Consider the following 18,329-nt stretch of genomic DNA (forward strand, 5'->3'; position numbering starts at 1 on the left):
CTTTTAAAGTGTCCGTTGTGTTAATTTTTTTCCTCTTTAAAATAATACTATTCATTGTATAGGATGGGTCTCTGGAAGAGGTGGGGAGAGAAGATTTGGATATCTATGAGGATATAAAAAAACAATAAATACTTATTTCTTTGAAAAGAACCTACTACTTTCAAGGCAATCGAGATGCAACCACAAAGAATGAAACAATCCCTACTCTTAAGGAGCTTATATACTAATGGAAGATACCACAAATAAATGTAGATAAAGATGTAGCACTCCCTCTACGGTCATTTTATCACCTCAAAGTGGATGAACAGGTTGAATCCCTACAAAGCTGACTTCTTTTTCTTTAAGGGTAAAAATTTAATATCTTCTAGTACTGTTGTTCAGAAACCTGCATCTGTTGTGATCCCCAGTGATTATCAATTACTTGGCTAGAATTAATTAGCTTTAGAAAAGGATGTTCCTGAGACAACATTGCTACAAAATTGCTACAAGGAAGAACACCTCCCCTCCAATCTGGGATACTGCCACAATTACATCTTTTCATGAATTTTGATTGGTTTGCTTTTCATATCAAGATAATTTTCCCTGGGATACCTCAAAAAGTTCTCCTTATGTATAACTCTATGGGGCTTCAAGAGTTGATGCTGTTGTTGAATTTTGTTGTCTTTGGTAAGTCAATTCTTAATCAATATTATGTCCTATGCTGTTCTGGGATATTGCTACTGATACCCAATGACTAGTCTGAGTGTTTTGATCTATAATTTTAAAATTCATAAAGTTGTCTTCTGGTCAAAAGTGGAGAGGGAACTCAATTCTTCCCACTCTCAAAGGGAGGGAAGCATTAGATTGGTTTCCTGCTAGAATACTCATAGTGGAATTTTCTGTATCATTATAAATAAACCTAGATGTACATCTGATTCTTTCCCTAATCCCAGCACAATGCCATCTGATTTAATCTATGATCAAATTACTTCATTCTTCCCAAGTTGATTTTTTTCCAACTAGTTTATGCCTTTTAAAGATGTCAAACTTCTTAATTGTGGTCTTGGGAATCAAATGGTAGAATGGAAAACAATGTGGGGAGTTTCTATCCACAAATTCCTCTAGACATATTTAACAAATTCACCAAATGGAATTCTGATGGGGAAATCTGTTAGCATTCTTACAAGGTGCTAAGTCACTGGAATTGATAGACACAATGACTGTTAGCAGGGTGCTTAACAGTTCTCTAGATGTACTTAGTACTTACTACAGTTCCACAAGATTCACACCATTGAGAAAGCATATATAAGCTAGGAACCTCAACCAGGATACACCTCGAGAGATTCAGAGCCAGGATTTAGTCAAGGAGGTTCGCAAGTCAGAGAACCAAGCCCACTCTCGGAGGCTGAGTCAGATTCATTCCATCTTCCACCTTTGTGCTGGCTGGAGGCTAAAGCTGGCAGAATCAAAGGAATAGTGGCAGGAGCTCTTGGAACCAAGGAGAGAGATAGGCCCGTAAGAAAGCTAACTAGGTCCAAGGAAGGACAAGACCTGGACGGAGACAATAAAGGATTTGGACTTTAACTCCTGGTTGCATTTGAGGTGATTATTACACTGAACTGAAAGGAAGGCTGCTCCTAGAAGCCCCCAGGAAACCTGCTCCCAGAGAACTTTATATTTTAGAGAGAAACATTACAGAAATCCAGAAAAAGTCACAGTGACTACTTTGTCTAGTCCAGTTTAGCACAGAGACAGAGACATCTGCAGACCCTGGGGTGCCTGCATATTCTATTTAAAGAAATATTAAAAGAAAACTGCCCATATTTCTTAGAACCAGCCAGCAAAGTAGAAACAGAAAGAATTTTCTGGTTACTTCCTAAAAGAAACCCCAAAAATGAAACTTTTTTTTATTATTATTTCACAATAGATTATATAAAAGTACTTAAACCATATTCAAGATTAGTACCTTTTAGTTTACAAAATACTTCTATTACCTACACCCTTTTAGAAACCATTTCTATAATTTACACCAAGTTGGTATAACAGAAGGCCTATTGAGCACATCAAATATGTGGCTTTATACACTTAAAAAAATCACATATATATATATATATATATATATATACACACACACAATACATACACATATTTATATAATTATTGGGTCATACAAGAGAAAAAAGAGAAACAAAATAAAATGCAAGCAAACAACAAAAAATTAAAATGCTATGTTGTGAACCACACTCAGTTCCCTCAGTCCTCTCTCTGGGTGTAGATATCTCTCTTCTTCAGGAGCTATCTACAATTAGAACTGTTTGAATCATCTCATTGTTGAAGAAAGCCATTTCCATCAGATTTGATTATTGTATAATCTTCTTTTTGCAGTGCATAATGATGTCCTGGCTCTGCTCATTTCACTTAGTATCAATTCATGGAAATCTCTTCTGGCCTCTCTGAAATCACCCATGTCTTTCATTACAGAATAATAATATTCTATAACATTCATCTACCATAATTTATTCATCCATTCTCCAATTGATGGGCATCCATTCAGTTTCCAGTTTCTTGCCACTTCAAAAAGGGCTGCCACAAATATTTTTGCACATGTGGGTCCCTTTCCCTCCTTTAAGATCCAAAATGAAACTTTCATTAGAATAATACAAATCTAGAGCTTCTAGATCAAAGAGAAAAAAAAATACTGCCAAGCAGTCAGAAAGAATTGAAGAACTGAGGAGTCACTGGCAGGATCCCATATGATAGAGTAGCAACAGCTATGAAGGAGTAAAGAAGTTGAAATACTATATTCCAGAAAACAAAGGGTAGAGCTTGCAGCCAGAAATAATTTATTCTGTGAAACTGATTATAATACTACAATGGGAAAAAAAAGGAATCTTAATGAAATAGAGGACTTCCAAGCATTCCTGAGAAAGACCAGAGCTGCAGAAAATCTCTACAGTTCCAATACAGAAGTGAAAAGAAACATACTTTAAAAAACTAAATATAAATTCACAATGATAAAGGACAAAATAGGGATTATCAATTCTTGATATTCAAATATAGGGTGATGATACATATGCCCCTTCTGAACCCTAGATTCCAATTAGACCAAGTCTGGGAGTAGTTCTGTTATGTACTGATATAAGAAAAGGATGGAAAGAGAAGGGAAGAACTCACACTGTGGGTGAAGGAGGAATGTAAAGAGTTTAGAAAATTGTCATTTAATCAGGATGCATAAGGAGACATCCATACAAATAGGAGGGGGTGATGGTAAGACTTGAATTGAATTCTCATCAGAACTGGTCAAAAGAAGCAATGTACATATATACAGAATAAAGTACAGAAATACATTTCACTCAAGAGGAAATAGAAGGGAAAGGGGAAGGGGCCAAGTGTAGACCGACAAAAATATTTATAGCTCTTAAGAATTTTATTCCTTTTTAACACTTTTCTTTTAAAAATTTGAATTTCATTTTTTTTTCCTCTCACCCTTCTCCACGCATTGAAGAGACAAACAATATATCAATTATAAACGTGAAACAACGCAAAATGTAATTTCCACATTAGCCATATTATTAAAAAAAGGGCAAAAAGTGATAAATTATACTTCAATTTTCACTAAGGCTCCATCAGTTCTCTTTCTCTACAAGTAGGTAGTCTCCTCTTTATTAGATGAGTGCCACTGAACCAATTAATTTTCTTTCTGCACCTCATTTTCTTTGTAAAATAAGGCTAGAGAATTTCTCCGTTAAAAATTTTATTATTTATTTTTAACACGAATTTTTTTTTTAATTTAATTCCAAATTCTTTTACCTCCCACCTGCCCCTCTTCTAGCCACTGAAAAGGCAAGGAATGTTATACCATTAGCCAAGTTTAAAAAAAAAAGCAAGAGATATAAAAGAAGTGAAAAATCATACAGACGCGGTCCAGTTCTAACTCCTTTAATCCGCTACAATTCCAAAATATTAGGTTATTTTATTTAATTTAGTTCCCTTTCCAAAAAGGAATCCTCTTCTTTCCGCCAAAAAAGTGCCTAGAGAGTTGGATCTCGGTACTATAAATGGTGATGTAGCCACACCCGCATTTACCTCTCACTTCCTATCCGCGCAAAGCACTGTGGGGCTCGTATTTTCTTGAAGAGGAACGTTAATTAAAGTCTAGGATTAAAGAGCGCGCCTTGCGGCAGCCAGGCAACCTAGGCCAATCACATCAGGGCGAGTTTCCGGAAGTGACGCAATGCGCAGGGGGTGGGGAGGTGTTGCCGTTGGCGGTTCCGTTGAACCTGATGGCTTTGGGCGGTTTTTTCAGGGAAAGCAAAATGGCTGCTCCCTTGTGAACTGAAATGGGTGGGGGCGGCTAAGTAGTCATCTCGGCTGCCGCCTGAGGAGAAGTGGCGGCATGTAGAGGAGCGGTGAAGAAAGACGCATCTCGGGCTTCCGTCTTTGTAGTTCTTGCTTTCTGTCCGTCCCCACTGGGCTGCGGTTGTCTCCGGCGTTGGGCCTCCCGTGTGCGCCGGGCCGCGGCCTCTGGAGGAAGCAGCTACGAACCATGAGCGCCGGCGGCGGCGGTGGACCCGGGGCCGGGGCCGGGGCCTGGAAGAAGGAACACCTATGGCATTTTCTGCTGGCTCTGGGCTTCAAACCCGACAAGGCCGCGGCCGAAGCTGGGAAGCTCACGTCGCACACGAAGCTGGGCGTGTAAGCAGCGCAACGGGACCGGGGTCGCGTTGGGATGGAAACATGTTGTTTATCTCATTTATTTACTTTTGGAGGCAATCGGGGTTAAATGACCCGCATAGCTAATAAGTGTGAGTCCTGTTTGAACCCAGGTCCTTCAGGCTTCGGGGCCGGTGGTCCATATACTATGACACCCCAACTGCCCTTCCGGTAGTTTAATTTTTAAAACGCCTACTATGTGCCAGGCGCAGAGCTAAGGACTCTTGTCCCCCGAGGACCAGGAACCCTTTGCACCCCAGTGGGGCTTTTTATAGACTTAGTTTCACCTATTCCAATCCTCGCCCACGTGACTTTTTTTTTTTTTTTTTTTTTGGGAGGGGGTCGTGCCGCTAAAATGCTTTTGATTTTGGAGTTCGAGCCCAAGGGTGGTTTGCTTAGATCGGATGTAGCCTTCGAAAACCCCTTAGACCTTTTCCTCAGTTTCCTGAATTGAAAAATGCAAGGATCAAATGATGCAGTATTTGTAAGCGCTATAAGCATAATGCTTGGCACTTAGTGCTTTAGAAATTTTTTTTTTCTTTAACTATAAGCTGTAAAATAACAGCACCCTCCTTCAGAGTTGTGAGGTTCAAATGAGGGAACAATTGTAAAACTCATAGCACAGTATCTGGCAAAGTAGTAGATGGTGTAGAAATGCTTGTTTGTTTCTGGTCCCCCTCAACCATAAAATGAGGATAATAATAACATCATCTCCCTTCCTAACACTTATATAGTGCTTTGCACTCTGCCTGGTTTGTAACAGGTAGGTGATATAGAAATGCAAGCTGCATACTCTGCAATTCCAGCTGCAATTCAATAATAATTATTATTGTTGTCAAGGGAGATAGTATTTGCAAAGAGCTTTGTAAGCTAATACAGTATAAAAGCCAGTTACTGAAGCAAGAGATATAGAACAAAATAAAAGGTTAGGGAATTAATCTGTAGGTTCCAGTTGGAATTTCAGAGTCCCCAAATCTCAGAATTGGAAAGAATTTAAGATGTGGTGGAATTTAACCTATTCTGTAAGGTGTCCTGTTATAATCAACCTACATTTGTACTAAATAAAATGTTAGAGCTGGAAGTGATCTTAGAGAAGATTTACTTAATCCTTATTATTTTCAGATGAAGAAAATGAAGCCCATAGAAAATAGACTAAGATAATTCCTGTTTTAAAAGTACTTGATAGTATATAAAGTCCTGCATTGGTAAAGAAGGTTGGATGAGTATTATTTTCATTTTACTGATAAGAAAAGGGAATTTTAAAGTGGTGAAGTGAATTGTTCAGTGTAGTAAACATCAAAACCTCTGACTTCAACCCTCCTGACTTTCAACACCTTGTTTTTCCCCATTATGAGGCCCTGCTTCTGAAGATAGAGAAGTAAGTGACTTGGAACTTGGCCTTTCAGTGTTCCTTAGTTTTCTGTGTTTCTCTTGGTAGATACAGCATCTTAGTTGATGATTATCTTAAGGATTTGCAAACTTTAATAAATCTGAGCAATTTAGAGCTAATCGATCCATGCACTAATGGATTAGGCATTTTTTGGGAATTATCTAATATTAATGGCGCAAGATGTTATAGATTATTTCTTTTGATCAGAATTTCCCCAAAATTCACTTAGATTTTATAAATTATACAATCTATATGAATGAGAAATCTTAAGTTAATTTTTTTCCTCAAAGAAGAAATTTATGAAGCATATTGTTATTGATATTCACTAATTATTCTCTCTTATCCTTTAAAAAACCAATTAGGAGCATGTTTGACAAACCTAACAGTGATGCCTTTCACATAGTTGCCTACTTTTTGTTTAATACTTTGAATCCTTCCCATGCTAAAGAAGTATTCAGGTGAGCAAAATATTTTTTATTTTATCCATTTTTGCATATTAAATTAAAATACATGTAAATTTAATAAGTTATATAGAATTTAAAATTTTCTCACAATTTTTTTGAGTAGTTGTCTCAAAGCTCATGTTTTCAGAGGATATTTAAAGCTTCAGGCAGGTACCTATGACATAAAGTTTAAGTTCTTTAATTTTGCAGAATTAAAGTTGGGAAATACAACTTAATTTATGTCCTTGTAAAAATGTTAATTGTTCTAAAAGCACTTCAGCACCTTTCTGATGTGACACAAGGACTTTTTCTTTGAATTTACTTTGCTTAAGCATTCAATTCTTGTGCCTTGTGCGCTTTTTTTTTTTTTTTTGGGGGGGGACTTAAAAGGTCCCAGATTTCACTGTCTTTAATTGTATGCAATGTTGAAAATTATGTATTTTTGTACAGGTTCAGATTTTGGTTAATTTTATTTCACTTATAACTTTGTGTCAGAATTAAGCTCTAAACTGCAAAGGGGCAAAAGCTATTTCCCTCAGATTTAATTTTTATATAGGTTGTTAGTAGTGATTTATTAAGTGTCTACTATGTGTACCCCTATTACTACTGCCACCCACGGTTTACTAAATACTTGGAAAAATTTCATTAAGGGTGTTTGAATTATATGTCAGAGATTTATTCTTCTGCAACTCTATTATCATGCCTATCCTTTGAAAGAGAAAATACAGATGGCCTAAAAAAAGCAGAACTAATTGCTACCTTGACAAAAATATTAAGACAGGAAATTATAGTTTATATTTTGTTGTCTTCATTTAGAATATATTATTGTAACTATGGATAAATCTTAACTTATTTCATAAGTAGAGTTGAGACTTGTGGCTTCATTATTAGTCATTATTTTTTGGGACCCTTTTCAGGAGGCTAAAGCAGCCTTAGAATTATAATCCCTGATTAAGGCATTTTAGTAGTTTACTATTATATACCACCTTGGGGCAACTGGTTGACACTGTGGATTGAGCACTGGGTTGAAATAAGAAAGAGTTGATGAATTCATTCATCTTCTTAAGTTCCAATTTGGCCTTAGATACTAATTGTGTGACCCTAGGCAAGTCACTTAACTATTAGCTTCAGTTCCTCATTTGATATTGTTTGTCCTTCATCTTTGAGGACCTTGACCTCAGGAAAATGATTCTATACTTGAAAGTAAATTGGATTTGTGTGTGTGAGGGCTGTGCTAGGTCATCTGCCTCACTTTTTCCTCCAGATCCATTTGGGTCCAGTGGCCAGATAAATAGATTGGGTTGACTGGAGATGACTTTGGATATAATGGGAGACTTTGGCTTTTTGAAGATAAGGTCTTTAACAAGTTTCAGTTTGACATAGGGCTATGCTCAACCAGTGATTAAGTAAGAAATGAGGCAGAGAATGGCCTCTTTTACTTAAAAAAAAAATTCTGTCAGAGAGAGACATTTGCTCTGAGTCTATCAGGGCCCAATCCATGACCAAGTGGGGGTTGGCCTAGGACCTATCGTTGGCCAGTCAGTGAGAGCCAGAATGATTTGGGTTTAAAGAATGGTCCTTAAGAAAAAAAAAAAAAGTTAAACTGAGACCTGTTAAAAACCTTAACATCACCTCCCTGATGTCATGGTCCTCTTCTAGAAGGAAGGACAAACAACATTCTTATTTGTACAGTGAATTAGAGAAGAAAGTGTAAAACACTCCGTTATCTTTGCCACAAAAACCTCTAATGGAGTCAGAAACAACTGGATAAAAATAGAATGCCTTAATGGTGTTCTAATATATGACCTATAGGAATTCTTATGTATGGCCCCCTGTTAATCTTTGAGTTTGAATATATTGCATTAAATAAAGGTTCTTTGAATTTATTGTCCATTTTAAATGTAACTTCTGTTTATAATTCTAGGAAAGTTTTTTTCTTTTGCTTTTTATTCAGCAAGTTGAGTATTCAGCAATTTGAGTAAAAAATGCTATGCAAAAGGAATATAAGAACATGATCCTAACCTTATATGTTTTTTTTAGTGTCCATGTAGACACAGACTAGTTAGAAATGCCACCAACCTTGATTGTGTTCCTATTCATCTTAGACTCAATTAGGATAAAGGATTTTTTTTCCCTCTTAAATGGACTAGTCATGATTCTTTTTTTTTTTTTTTTTCTTTTCCCTTTTCAAAAAATAAAAATAAAAGATTCTGTTGGCCTCCAGTAGACCGAAAAGCTGATGCTGAATTTCGGAAACAGTGTTGTGAATGGTTGAAAAGAATTTCTGTGAGTATTCTTATTTTAAAGCTGGAAAGTATTTTTCAGTAGATCTCTGTTTTAACATTCTTAAAGGTATTAAAGAACTTACATGGGAAAATATTAATTGGCATAACTTTGAATCTATATTTTAAAAAAATGTTTGTTTTATGCACAGAAACTATTTTGGAAAGTATTTTTTTATTTAGAATTGTATTATTTCTTAGAAAACAAAACAAATAGGTAAGGAAAATTAGATCATGCAAAATCTTTATTTTGTGGAGTTTGAAAGAAACTTTCCTAATGATGGAAAAGTTTTAGCTTATTTCATAAATAAGGTCGACTTGTGATTTCTCCATAATTTAGAGAATCTCAGACTTAATGATCTCTAGGAGATTTTGGTTCCAACACCATATGCTAGAACTTAAAAATATATCTTATGATGCTCAGTACTGTGTTCCAAAATGTGATTTTTGTCTATGAATTCTTTTGAGTTGTGTTCATTTTTTTGTTTTTGTTGTTAATATGACTATATGGAAAAGTTTAGAATCTGTCAATGTTTTTGATTTTTGTCACCTGTTGCTTTCTTTAAGCAGGGAATTGGGGAAGGGAATGAGCATTTATGTAGTACCTCTTAGGTGCCACTTATTGTGTTAAATGCTTTATTACAAATATCTCATTTGATGCTCAACAACTCTTTGAGGTAGGTGCTGTTATTGTTCCCATTTTATAGTTGTAGAAACTGAGGCACACTAGGATCATGAAGTGTTTTAGGCCACATTAAAATATTTCTGATTCCAGGCTTAGCATTCTATCCATTGTACCACTAATTGTCTCTGCCTAAGTAATTATAAAAAGAGTAAGAAAGCAGATCAGAAAGGTGAAGAATTTGCCAAACAGGGCACCCAGAGAACTTGTGACAGAATTAGAATTATACATTTTTCGTATTTTTTCTTTTTCTTTTCTTTTTTTTTTTTATTCCCATATTTTTTAAGCAAAAAAACATATGGTAAGTAGATGCTAGCTTTTTTTTTTTTTTTTTTTTTTTTTTTGCTGAGGCAGTTGGGGTTAAGTGACTTGGCCAGGGTTAAGCGACTTGGTCAGGGTCACACAGCTAGGATGTGGTAAGTGTCTGAGATCATATTTGAACTTAGGCCTTCCTGACTTCAGGGCTGGTCCTCTATCCACTGTGCCACCTAGCTGCCCCCTAGTATTATTCTTTTAAGAGTAGATCTCAAAATTTAATCTCCAAATTTAAATTCATTTTCTTTCTTTCTTTTTTTTTTTTTTTGCAGGATGAATGTGGAAACAGCTTTCCTCAAGTTGTTGGTTCCTTGTTTCTTTCTCCTGGTGGCTATAAGTTTGTTGATCTCATGTATTCTTTTGCAAGATTTGTGGCAGTGCAGTATATTAAAACCAACTCTGAAAGTAAGTTAAGCAAAATGGCAATAATTTTAGTTTTTGAGAAACAAAACAAGAACTTTGGAAGTCAATAAAAAGGACAGCTCTTGTTAGCTTTGTTGGAGGAGTTCTAGGAAAATATATCAGAAACTGGGGAGAAAGTAATCTTATGCTTTTACATTAAAGCTTGTTAAGGGTTATCTTCGCTGCTTAAGATACCTTCATTTTACAGTTGAGAAAACTGAAAAGTCTTAGAGATTAAGGGATTTGTCTATGACATAATATAGCTATTAAGAATCTGAGGATGGGGGGCAACTAGATGACACAGTGGATAGAATGTCAGCTCTAAAGTCAGGAGGACCTGAAGTCAAATTTGGCCTCAGACACTTAGTACCTCCTAGCTGTGGTAAGTCACAACCCCAATTGCCTCAGCCAAAAAACAAACAAACAAACAAACAAACAAAAAAACCCAAACGAATCAGAGGATGAGATTTGAACTCAAGGCTCCTGATTCAGATTAAATATTCTTTTCCCCATGCCATATTGCTTTTAGAAAGAATAAATTACTAGTGTAGTGTCTGTGTTTGAGGGGTCAAGGAGGATGAGTATTATTTGAAAATATAAACGTTTTAAAAATTTACTAATTATAAAATATCACATAAGTCTGACCTTGGTTATATAAAACATGCTTTTCATCCCTCAATCTATGACATTATTATAGGAAGGCCTTTAACCCGTTGCTGAGTAAAGTAGGAAGAATATATGTGTTCAAGTGAATGCATACATATTTTGGGCTAATTGATTAGCTTTATTTCTTTTAAACATGTTAATTTTAATATACTATCAGATCTCAGATATAGGACTTTTTATAGGGGTACAATCTTTTTTTCTTGTCTCCTTCCCTAGTTTGGGTGACATTTCCAGTGGCATGCTGAAGAGATTTTTAAAAATCAGTAACTTGGATGGAAACATAGATTATTGACCACAGTTTAGGTAACATGAGACTGAAGGAATAGTTTTTGTATCAGGCAATGGGATTGAGAATCCTGACTGATGGAGAATGGTGGGCTAAAGTTAAAAAGATAAAACTTCATAGGAACAAATGAAAACATCCACAAGTACAGGAAAGGGACAGATAAGACTTAAAAGCATGTAAAAGATCGAGATATTTGGGGAACTCTGAAGTCATTAGTTAATGATAAGATTTTTAAAAAAGATTGTGATCTTCAGATGCATTAATAGAAGTGTGGATTAAGGGAGAGGGCAACTTTACTGTTGTTATTCTACAACTTTACCATTGTTAATCTATGTCTGGAGTGCTTTATTGAAATTTGTGTAACACACTTTAGAAAGTCCCTTTTAATAATACTCATAACAGTATGAGTAGAATGTCAGGTGGTTTAAAACATATCCTTAATAATTAGAACTGTCCAAAATTGGAATACACTGCCTTGGTGTAGTGAGTTCCCCATTATTGGAAGATTTTGGTTGATAGGGATGTGGTCCAAGGAATTTTGGACAGGGATCATACCAGGTAATTTGAGATCATTTCCAACTCTTTAGCTTGATAATTCTTTTTCTTGATACAGAATGCCTTTGATCATTTACTTGTTAGCTAGTACCTGTTTGGGAAATGAAAGGAGGGAAAAATCAATATTATTTCTTTGGTTTCTTGGAGCTTTAGTTAACGAGATAGCTAAAATGTTTTTAAGTCACATAGTTTTCATTTTTATTCATCCTATCACTATGAATAATTGAAACTTTCTTGAAATGTTTGAATAAGAGTGCTTTATGCTGCTCTTATGATAGCTATCTCAGTTAAATGCTATGTTGCTAAAAGGATATTCATTTGTATACAAAGTTATTCATGACTTTTTTTGTCTTTTAAAATTTAGATCCTAATTGCTTTGTAGACTCATTTAATACAAAATTTCAAGATCCTCGTAAGTCCTTTACAAGATGCCATGTAGGACGCACCCGGTTTTTACAAATTTTACAAAAAGAAGATTCTCTGATTCGACAATACCAAGAACATTCTCAGTAAGTATTTTTGTAAAATGGAAAATTTCAGTTGTCCTTCCAGTTGCATTTTAAGCCATATCTGCTTCAAAATTTTCCTTTAAAATAGAATATGATAGATTAGCCAAAAATAACTTTTTGCTGAGAGTTTCCATCACCAAAAAGTGTAGATGGGAGGCCTATATGAAAATTTGTTGGAACTGGCCCTGAAATGCCTAACTGCTAATACTATTGTTTTTGTGTATAATGAGAGTTAGCATAGTACAGTGGATAGAAAGTTGGACTTGTAGTCAGAAAGACTTCAGTTGAAATTCCTTCTTAGACACTTCTTAGCTATGTAACCATGGGGAAGTCATATAACCTTTCTGAGCCTCAAATTTCCTTGAGTGGGATTGAATTTGATAATCTCTTAAGATCCTTTCCATCCCTCAATCCATGACATTATTGTAGGAAGGCCTGTAACCAGTGGCTGAATAAAGTAGGAAGAATATGTATTCAGGTCAATGCTAAAATCATCTTTCTGCTTGGATAAAAAAATAGAAAAACTGAGGATTAGGGATGAACAATTTTTTCCCTTGTGTTTCTTAGCATGAGAGAATTTATTTGAAATTATAAATTATTTTATTTCTTTTCAGATCATTAATTAAACAAATAAGAGATTTGAATTCACAATACTCAGAATTGCAAAAATTACAAAAGTGAGTATTTTAAGTATATTTTTGTTAAGTCTGGGTTTAGTAGGTGAATTTGTTAACTAATTAAAAGAATTGACTTACAAAATCATGTGGTTTTTGTTCTAGCTAACCAAATTATTTAATTTTTAACTAGAAAGAGCCAGAATGAAGATCAAAATAGCATATCAGACAAAGTTGAAAAGGTGAGAAGTTCATTATTTTGTTCTCTAAAAACATTTAATCTTTACCTTATTATAGCTCTTCATATTGTTTATAATCTTTGTAAAGCTGGTTATGTATTACTTTTTCTCATCATCTTGGTATTCAGTGGTTTAAAAAAAGAAAACAAACATAAAAAACCATATACCCTGACTAGGGAATATTCATATATTTATGAATCTTGTGAAAGTTCCTTTCCTTGATGCAGATAACAACCCATCTGTGGTTGGCCATACAGTGCAACTAATTATTTGTTTATTCTCATAAGCTTGTTATGATGTATACTGCATTGTGTGGGAGGTCCTTTCTTGATTTTTCTTGACAATGAAATGTTATATATTCTCTATCTCAGTAGTATAATGTTCTTTTGTTTAATTACAAGCTAGATTGTCTTTTAGTGACTGAGAAGTACTTCTAGAAGTTGTGGCAATGCTTTCAAATTATTAAAGTGCTTAATTTAAATTAATTTAATTTAAAATTAATAATAATTTAATTAATTGATAATAAAAAATAAATTAATTTTAAAAATTTAAGTGTCTTAAATACTTTAAAGAAATTCTGTCTTATTTATTCTTAGAAATAAATGGATTAATGTAATTTTATTTTCCCGCCCCTCATTTCTTAGACTGTTAAAATAATATTCAGTCTTTAGTCTTTTAAAAAAAAATAATCTCTACTTTCAAAGGTTCGATTGATGTGGGCTTCTGTGATGGAAACTCTTACATTTTTGGAAAAAGAAAGAGAAGTTGTTAATTCGGTCATTACAGGTCACGTTGATCAGTATACTTTGGATGGAGCTGGTGTTACTATTAAGGTTCCAAGGCTTTTACTGGACAGAATTGAAAAACAAATGTCCCATGTAAGTTCTTGATGCTATACAATTTCTTAAAAATGACATTTAACTAATTAGTTTGTCTGCTTTTATTGCTCTGATAAAATATTTGAGCCAACAGTTTTAGAAAACATTATTCTTATGATATAAGGGTTTCATTAGCTAAACACATACATTGGGTAAAATTGGCTTTATTCAAGTTAATTCTTTTGAGTTGCTACATGATAAACCCAGAGATTAGTTACTTTTTACATTCTGTGATCCTGCATAAAGTTTAAACTTATTGAGTCACTTCCATACTTCTGCATCTTCTGACTCTTCCTGTATTCTTTTTGTGCACAGGAATTTCAGAATTTTTCATGTAGTTTTGAGGTTTTTTTTTTTTTTTTACTTAAAAGTTGAAGTACATAGATAGAACATTGAATTGCCCCCATATATTTTACATGCCATTATCAGTATTATCAATCAATAGACGTTCTCTTCATAATATTATTTTTGATTATTATGTGAATTATTATATTGAAAGAACTTGGACATGTCATTTTAAGTTTATCTATATTCAGGTAATGAATCTAGTACTAGTACTCTCATTGATCTGAGTCTTTTTGTATATCAATATGATAATATTCAGGTAATGAAGCTAGTATTGGTATTCTCATTGATTTAGTTTAATTTTCATTTAAAATGTGGATAGTATGTAATTTATTCTTGTGTACTTGTTCATTGGAAGATTGGGTGTATTTTTTATTCAAGGATTTTGTATTCAAGGGGCATATTTGTGTTTTCAGATAGCCCTTGGTGATATAGGCGACTTTTTTCTGTGGTAAAAAATATAAAGAAGTATAATATATAGCACACTCTTCACAAAATCCTCCTGTGTTTACTAACACTTTCTCCCTTTCTAAAGTTATTTATAGGAAACCTTTATGAAGCTGGAAAATTGAATCTTTTAACTGTTATTCAGTTACTAAATGAAGCCTTGAAAATTTTAAAAGATGAACGTAGTTGTATTGATCAAACAAGACTGACAGCAGACCTTAATTATGTTGAAAGAGAAGCCAGAATTCAGAAAAACTCATTGTCATATGTGCAGCAGATGAGGTATGCAGTGGGAGAAAACATTGAGCTGGGAGGCACTAGACTTGGATTATAAGTCTTGACTCAGACTTTGACTGGCCTTGTGACTTTGAGGAAATTGCTTTGCTTATTTGAGATACAGTTTGCTTAATCTTGGACTAACCTGGGATCTGCCAATTTATTTTTTAAATATATTAATAACTTTTAGTGTAATTTGTTTCCTTTGTAATGTATTTTATGCATTTAAAAACATTATTCAGAGAAAGGGAGTTGGTAGGTTTTACTTGACTGCCAAAATAGTCTGTGACATAAAAAAAAAAAGTTAAAAATACCTAGATTAGGTAATTGTCAGTTTCAGCTTATTACACCCTATTTGAAGCTTAGAAAACTTAATAGTTTTTTAATATTGGGGAGGAAGTTATTGCTGTTGTTTGTCCTTCATTCTTGAAGAGGCAATGACATCGGGAAGGTGATACCATGACATGCAAATGAGTTGGACTTGAGGGAATGCTGTGCAAGGTCACCTGCCTCACTTTCTCCTCCAGAGCCATATAGCTCCAGGAGGACTGGAGATGACCCTGGATGAAATGGGAGCTCTTGGCCTTTTTAAACTAAGGTCTTCAACAGGTAGCAATTGAAGCAAAAGAGTCTCCTTTTACCTAGTCCCGTGGTTCTCAAACTTTTGTTCTCGGTATCTTCATGTTGTTAAAAAACTATCGAGGATCTGTTCAAAGTGTTTTTGTTCATATGGGTTATATTGATAGCTATTTACTATATTGGAAATAAAAAGTGATTTTGAATTTGTAGACCCTCTGAAAGGGTTTCAGAGACCCCAACAATTCTTTGGACTATACTTTGAGGACCACTGACCTAGTCAAAAGAAAAAAAATCCAATCAATCAGTCTGGGAGGGAAAGACCCTCAGGGTTTCTATCCAGAGCAGAAATTATTGCTATTTACATTCAATCTGAGTCAATGAGGACCAAAACTATGACCAAATAGGGCTTGGCCTGGAACCTATTGGTAGACAATAAGAATCAAAAATGATTGTGATTTTAAGACCTTGTCCTTAAGAAAGAAATATAATCAGTAAACCTCAAGATACCTTGGGAGGGTTCAGAGATCTCTTCTCCTCTCCCCCCCCCCCAAAAAAAAAAAAAACCATCAAAACAATCTTTTAAGAACATCTGTAGGTAAGGATAGGATATCCTAGATAATGTCTGTCAGTAGAATGGTTTGCTTTTGATATAGTTACAACTTGTATCAGCCTTGCCAAATAAATATATAGAATTTAATAGCCTACATTTTTTTCTTCTTAACCTATAAGAAATGTTTGAACTATTCAGTAAAATCAGTATGGTTTTTCCTTGTTTGACTTAAATTGCTCACTCAAATTTATATACCTTTTCTTCCTCTCCAAAAAAAAAAAAAAAGAAAATGAGTCTCTTAGAGTCAGATTTTTTATAAGTGCTTATTACTTATTAAGTCTTATTATTAATAATACTATTTTAATATTTAATAATAATACTATATTGTTAATACTTATTGAAGTCAACTAAGGAAATATAGGGTGCCAACAAATTATTGTGGATGGTGAGCTAGTGAGATTCTACTCAGAAAGAATATATGTTCTATGAAATTAAGATTGGAATCTCTTTTGCCTTCCCCTTAAAAGAGAAGTTAATTATTTACAATGTTATTTATAGATCATTCCTTTAGTTCTAAGAAATGTTTTGTTCTATATTTAAAATATATGTTTTCTCATGGCTTATATTTACTTTTACCAGCTTTATTTTGTACAATTCTCAACTTATTTGCAATAGATTTTTATGATTTTTGAACAGTGTTTTGTCTATTGTAGGAATAAAATAAGAGAAGAAGCTATTTTAATAAAGCAATCAAATACTGAGAAACAGAAAAAATGGAATAAGAAGTGGGAACAGTTCCTTAATCAGGCTCCTTTTAGTTTAATTAAAGATGAGACACCAGTAAGTAATACTTTTAATGTTTTTTCTTTTTGTTGTTCAGTCATATTTGACTCCTTGTGAGCCAATGGACCATGTTGCCCATGGGAGTTTTCTTGAAAGCAGAGATAGAGTAGTCATTTTCCATTTCCTTCTGTTGTACTTTGCTGTTAAAGTATAGGGATGCGAATAATTTGTTTTTTTGCCCATTTTTTTGAAATTGGTGGGGATATAGACATTTATTGTGTTTGAGTCAGTATTTATAAGGTTTAGTGTTCAAATATAAGTTTGTATTATCCTAAATACATAAATGCATCATGAAGTAGCATAGTCATTAATTGTGTTTGGCAAACTTAATTTGAGATATAGATTTTATTAGTAAAGATGCTAGTCTAAACTTTTAATGTCTGAGGTACTTTTACCATTTTAACCTTGAGGAAGAAAGAGGGAGAGGAGCAGGTAAATAAAAGTCCTATAACCTCTGTGGTGGTGTACTTTCCATACATATAAAAAGGAAAACTAATTTTAAAAAATTGGTAAATTTGGGTATTATAAAGAATCACTTGAAGATCAATTTAATGGAAGTATTGCAGTAGCAATAAATAAAATGTATTTATTTCAAGATGTTAATTTTGTTCTTTTAAGGCCCTGGATCTTTTACCAGCAATGTCTCCTCTTTCTTTTGATCCTGCTTCAGAAGAAGATTATGAAAGCAGTATCTTCTTTCAATATCCCATATCACTTCCAGGTTTGTCATTCATGTGACTTTTCCTAAGACTTTTGTAGCTTTTGAAGTTTTTATTATAAACATTTTAAGCTTTTCATATTTTTCCTTGATAAGGTTCCTGAATTATCAGGAGCTGGATCAGTAATATTAAGATTTAGCTGTGACACTGATGGAAGTGCTGGTTGAAATTGGGCAGGACAGATATAGGGGCAGGCAAATGGCAATGTGGTTAGCCAAAAATATCATTAAGTCAACAGATTTTAGGGTTAGAAGGGATTGAAAATAATCCTATTAAAACCCTTAATTTTGTAGATAGAAACTTAACACAGATCTACTAAGTATCCAAGATGGAATTGAGACTCAGGTATTTTGATTCTTTAAGTCCTGAACTCTATCCACTACATTATAGACCTCATCCATCTTATTAATGCCCTCTAGTCCTGTTGTTTATTTTAGAAAAGGCTTCTATCTCTGAAATCCTTAAATCTCTCTGGATAATTGGATAATTGTCTTCAGGGCCCTCTACCATTATCATGAAAGCTCTTGGATTCTGTGAGAAGGAATGGGCTGCATTAGAAAGACCATATTTTTTGAGAAATGAGATTGGCATATGATCTTATTTCTTTCTCTGGATCT

General features: G+C 34.1%; 1 protein-coding gene across 1 annotated transcript in view; it reads left to right on the plus strand.

Moving 5' to 3' along the window:
- The first annotated feature begins 3,620 nt into the window (after nt 1-3,620).
- The window catches only part of HAUS6 (HAUS augmin like complex subunit 6), a 36,632-nt gene continuing 21,923 nt past the window's right edge, over nt 3,621-18,329 (plus strand). The window contains exons 1-11 of the mRNA XM_051987028.1: nt 3,621-4,674; nt 6,445-6,540; nt 8,733-8,811; nt 10,077-10,209; nt 12,078-12,222; nt 12,837-12,899; nt 13,030-13,078; nt 13,780-13,953; nt 14,834-15,027; nt 16,864-16,990; nt 17,612-17,714. Coding sequence (XP_051842988.1) covers nt 4,526-4,674; nt 6,445-6,540; nt 8,733-8,811; nt 10,077-10,209; nt 12,078-12,222; nt 12,837-12,899; nt 13,030-13,078; nt 13,780-13,953; nt 14,834-15,027; nt 16,864-16,990; nt 17,612-17,714 — 1,312 coding nt within the window. The 5' untranslated portion in view covers nt 3,621-4,525. The remainder of the gene's footprint in view (nt 4,675-6,444; nt 6,541-8,732; nt 8,812-10,076; nt 10,210-12,077; nt 12,223-12,836; nt 12,900-13,029; nt 13,079-13,779; nt 13,954-14,833; nt 15,028-16,863; nt 16,991-17,611; nt 17,715-18,329) is intronic.

This window comes from Antechinus flavipes, chromosome 1 (genome assembly GCF_016432865.1).
Source record: "Antechinus flavipes isolate AdamAnt ecotype Samford, QLD, Australia chromosome 1, AdamAnt_v2, whole genome shotgun sequence".
Classification (NCBI taxonomy): Eukaryota; Metazoa; Chordata; class Mammalia; order Dasyuromorphia; family Dasyuridae; genus Antechinus; species Antechinus flavipes.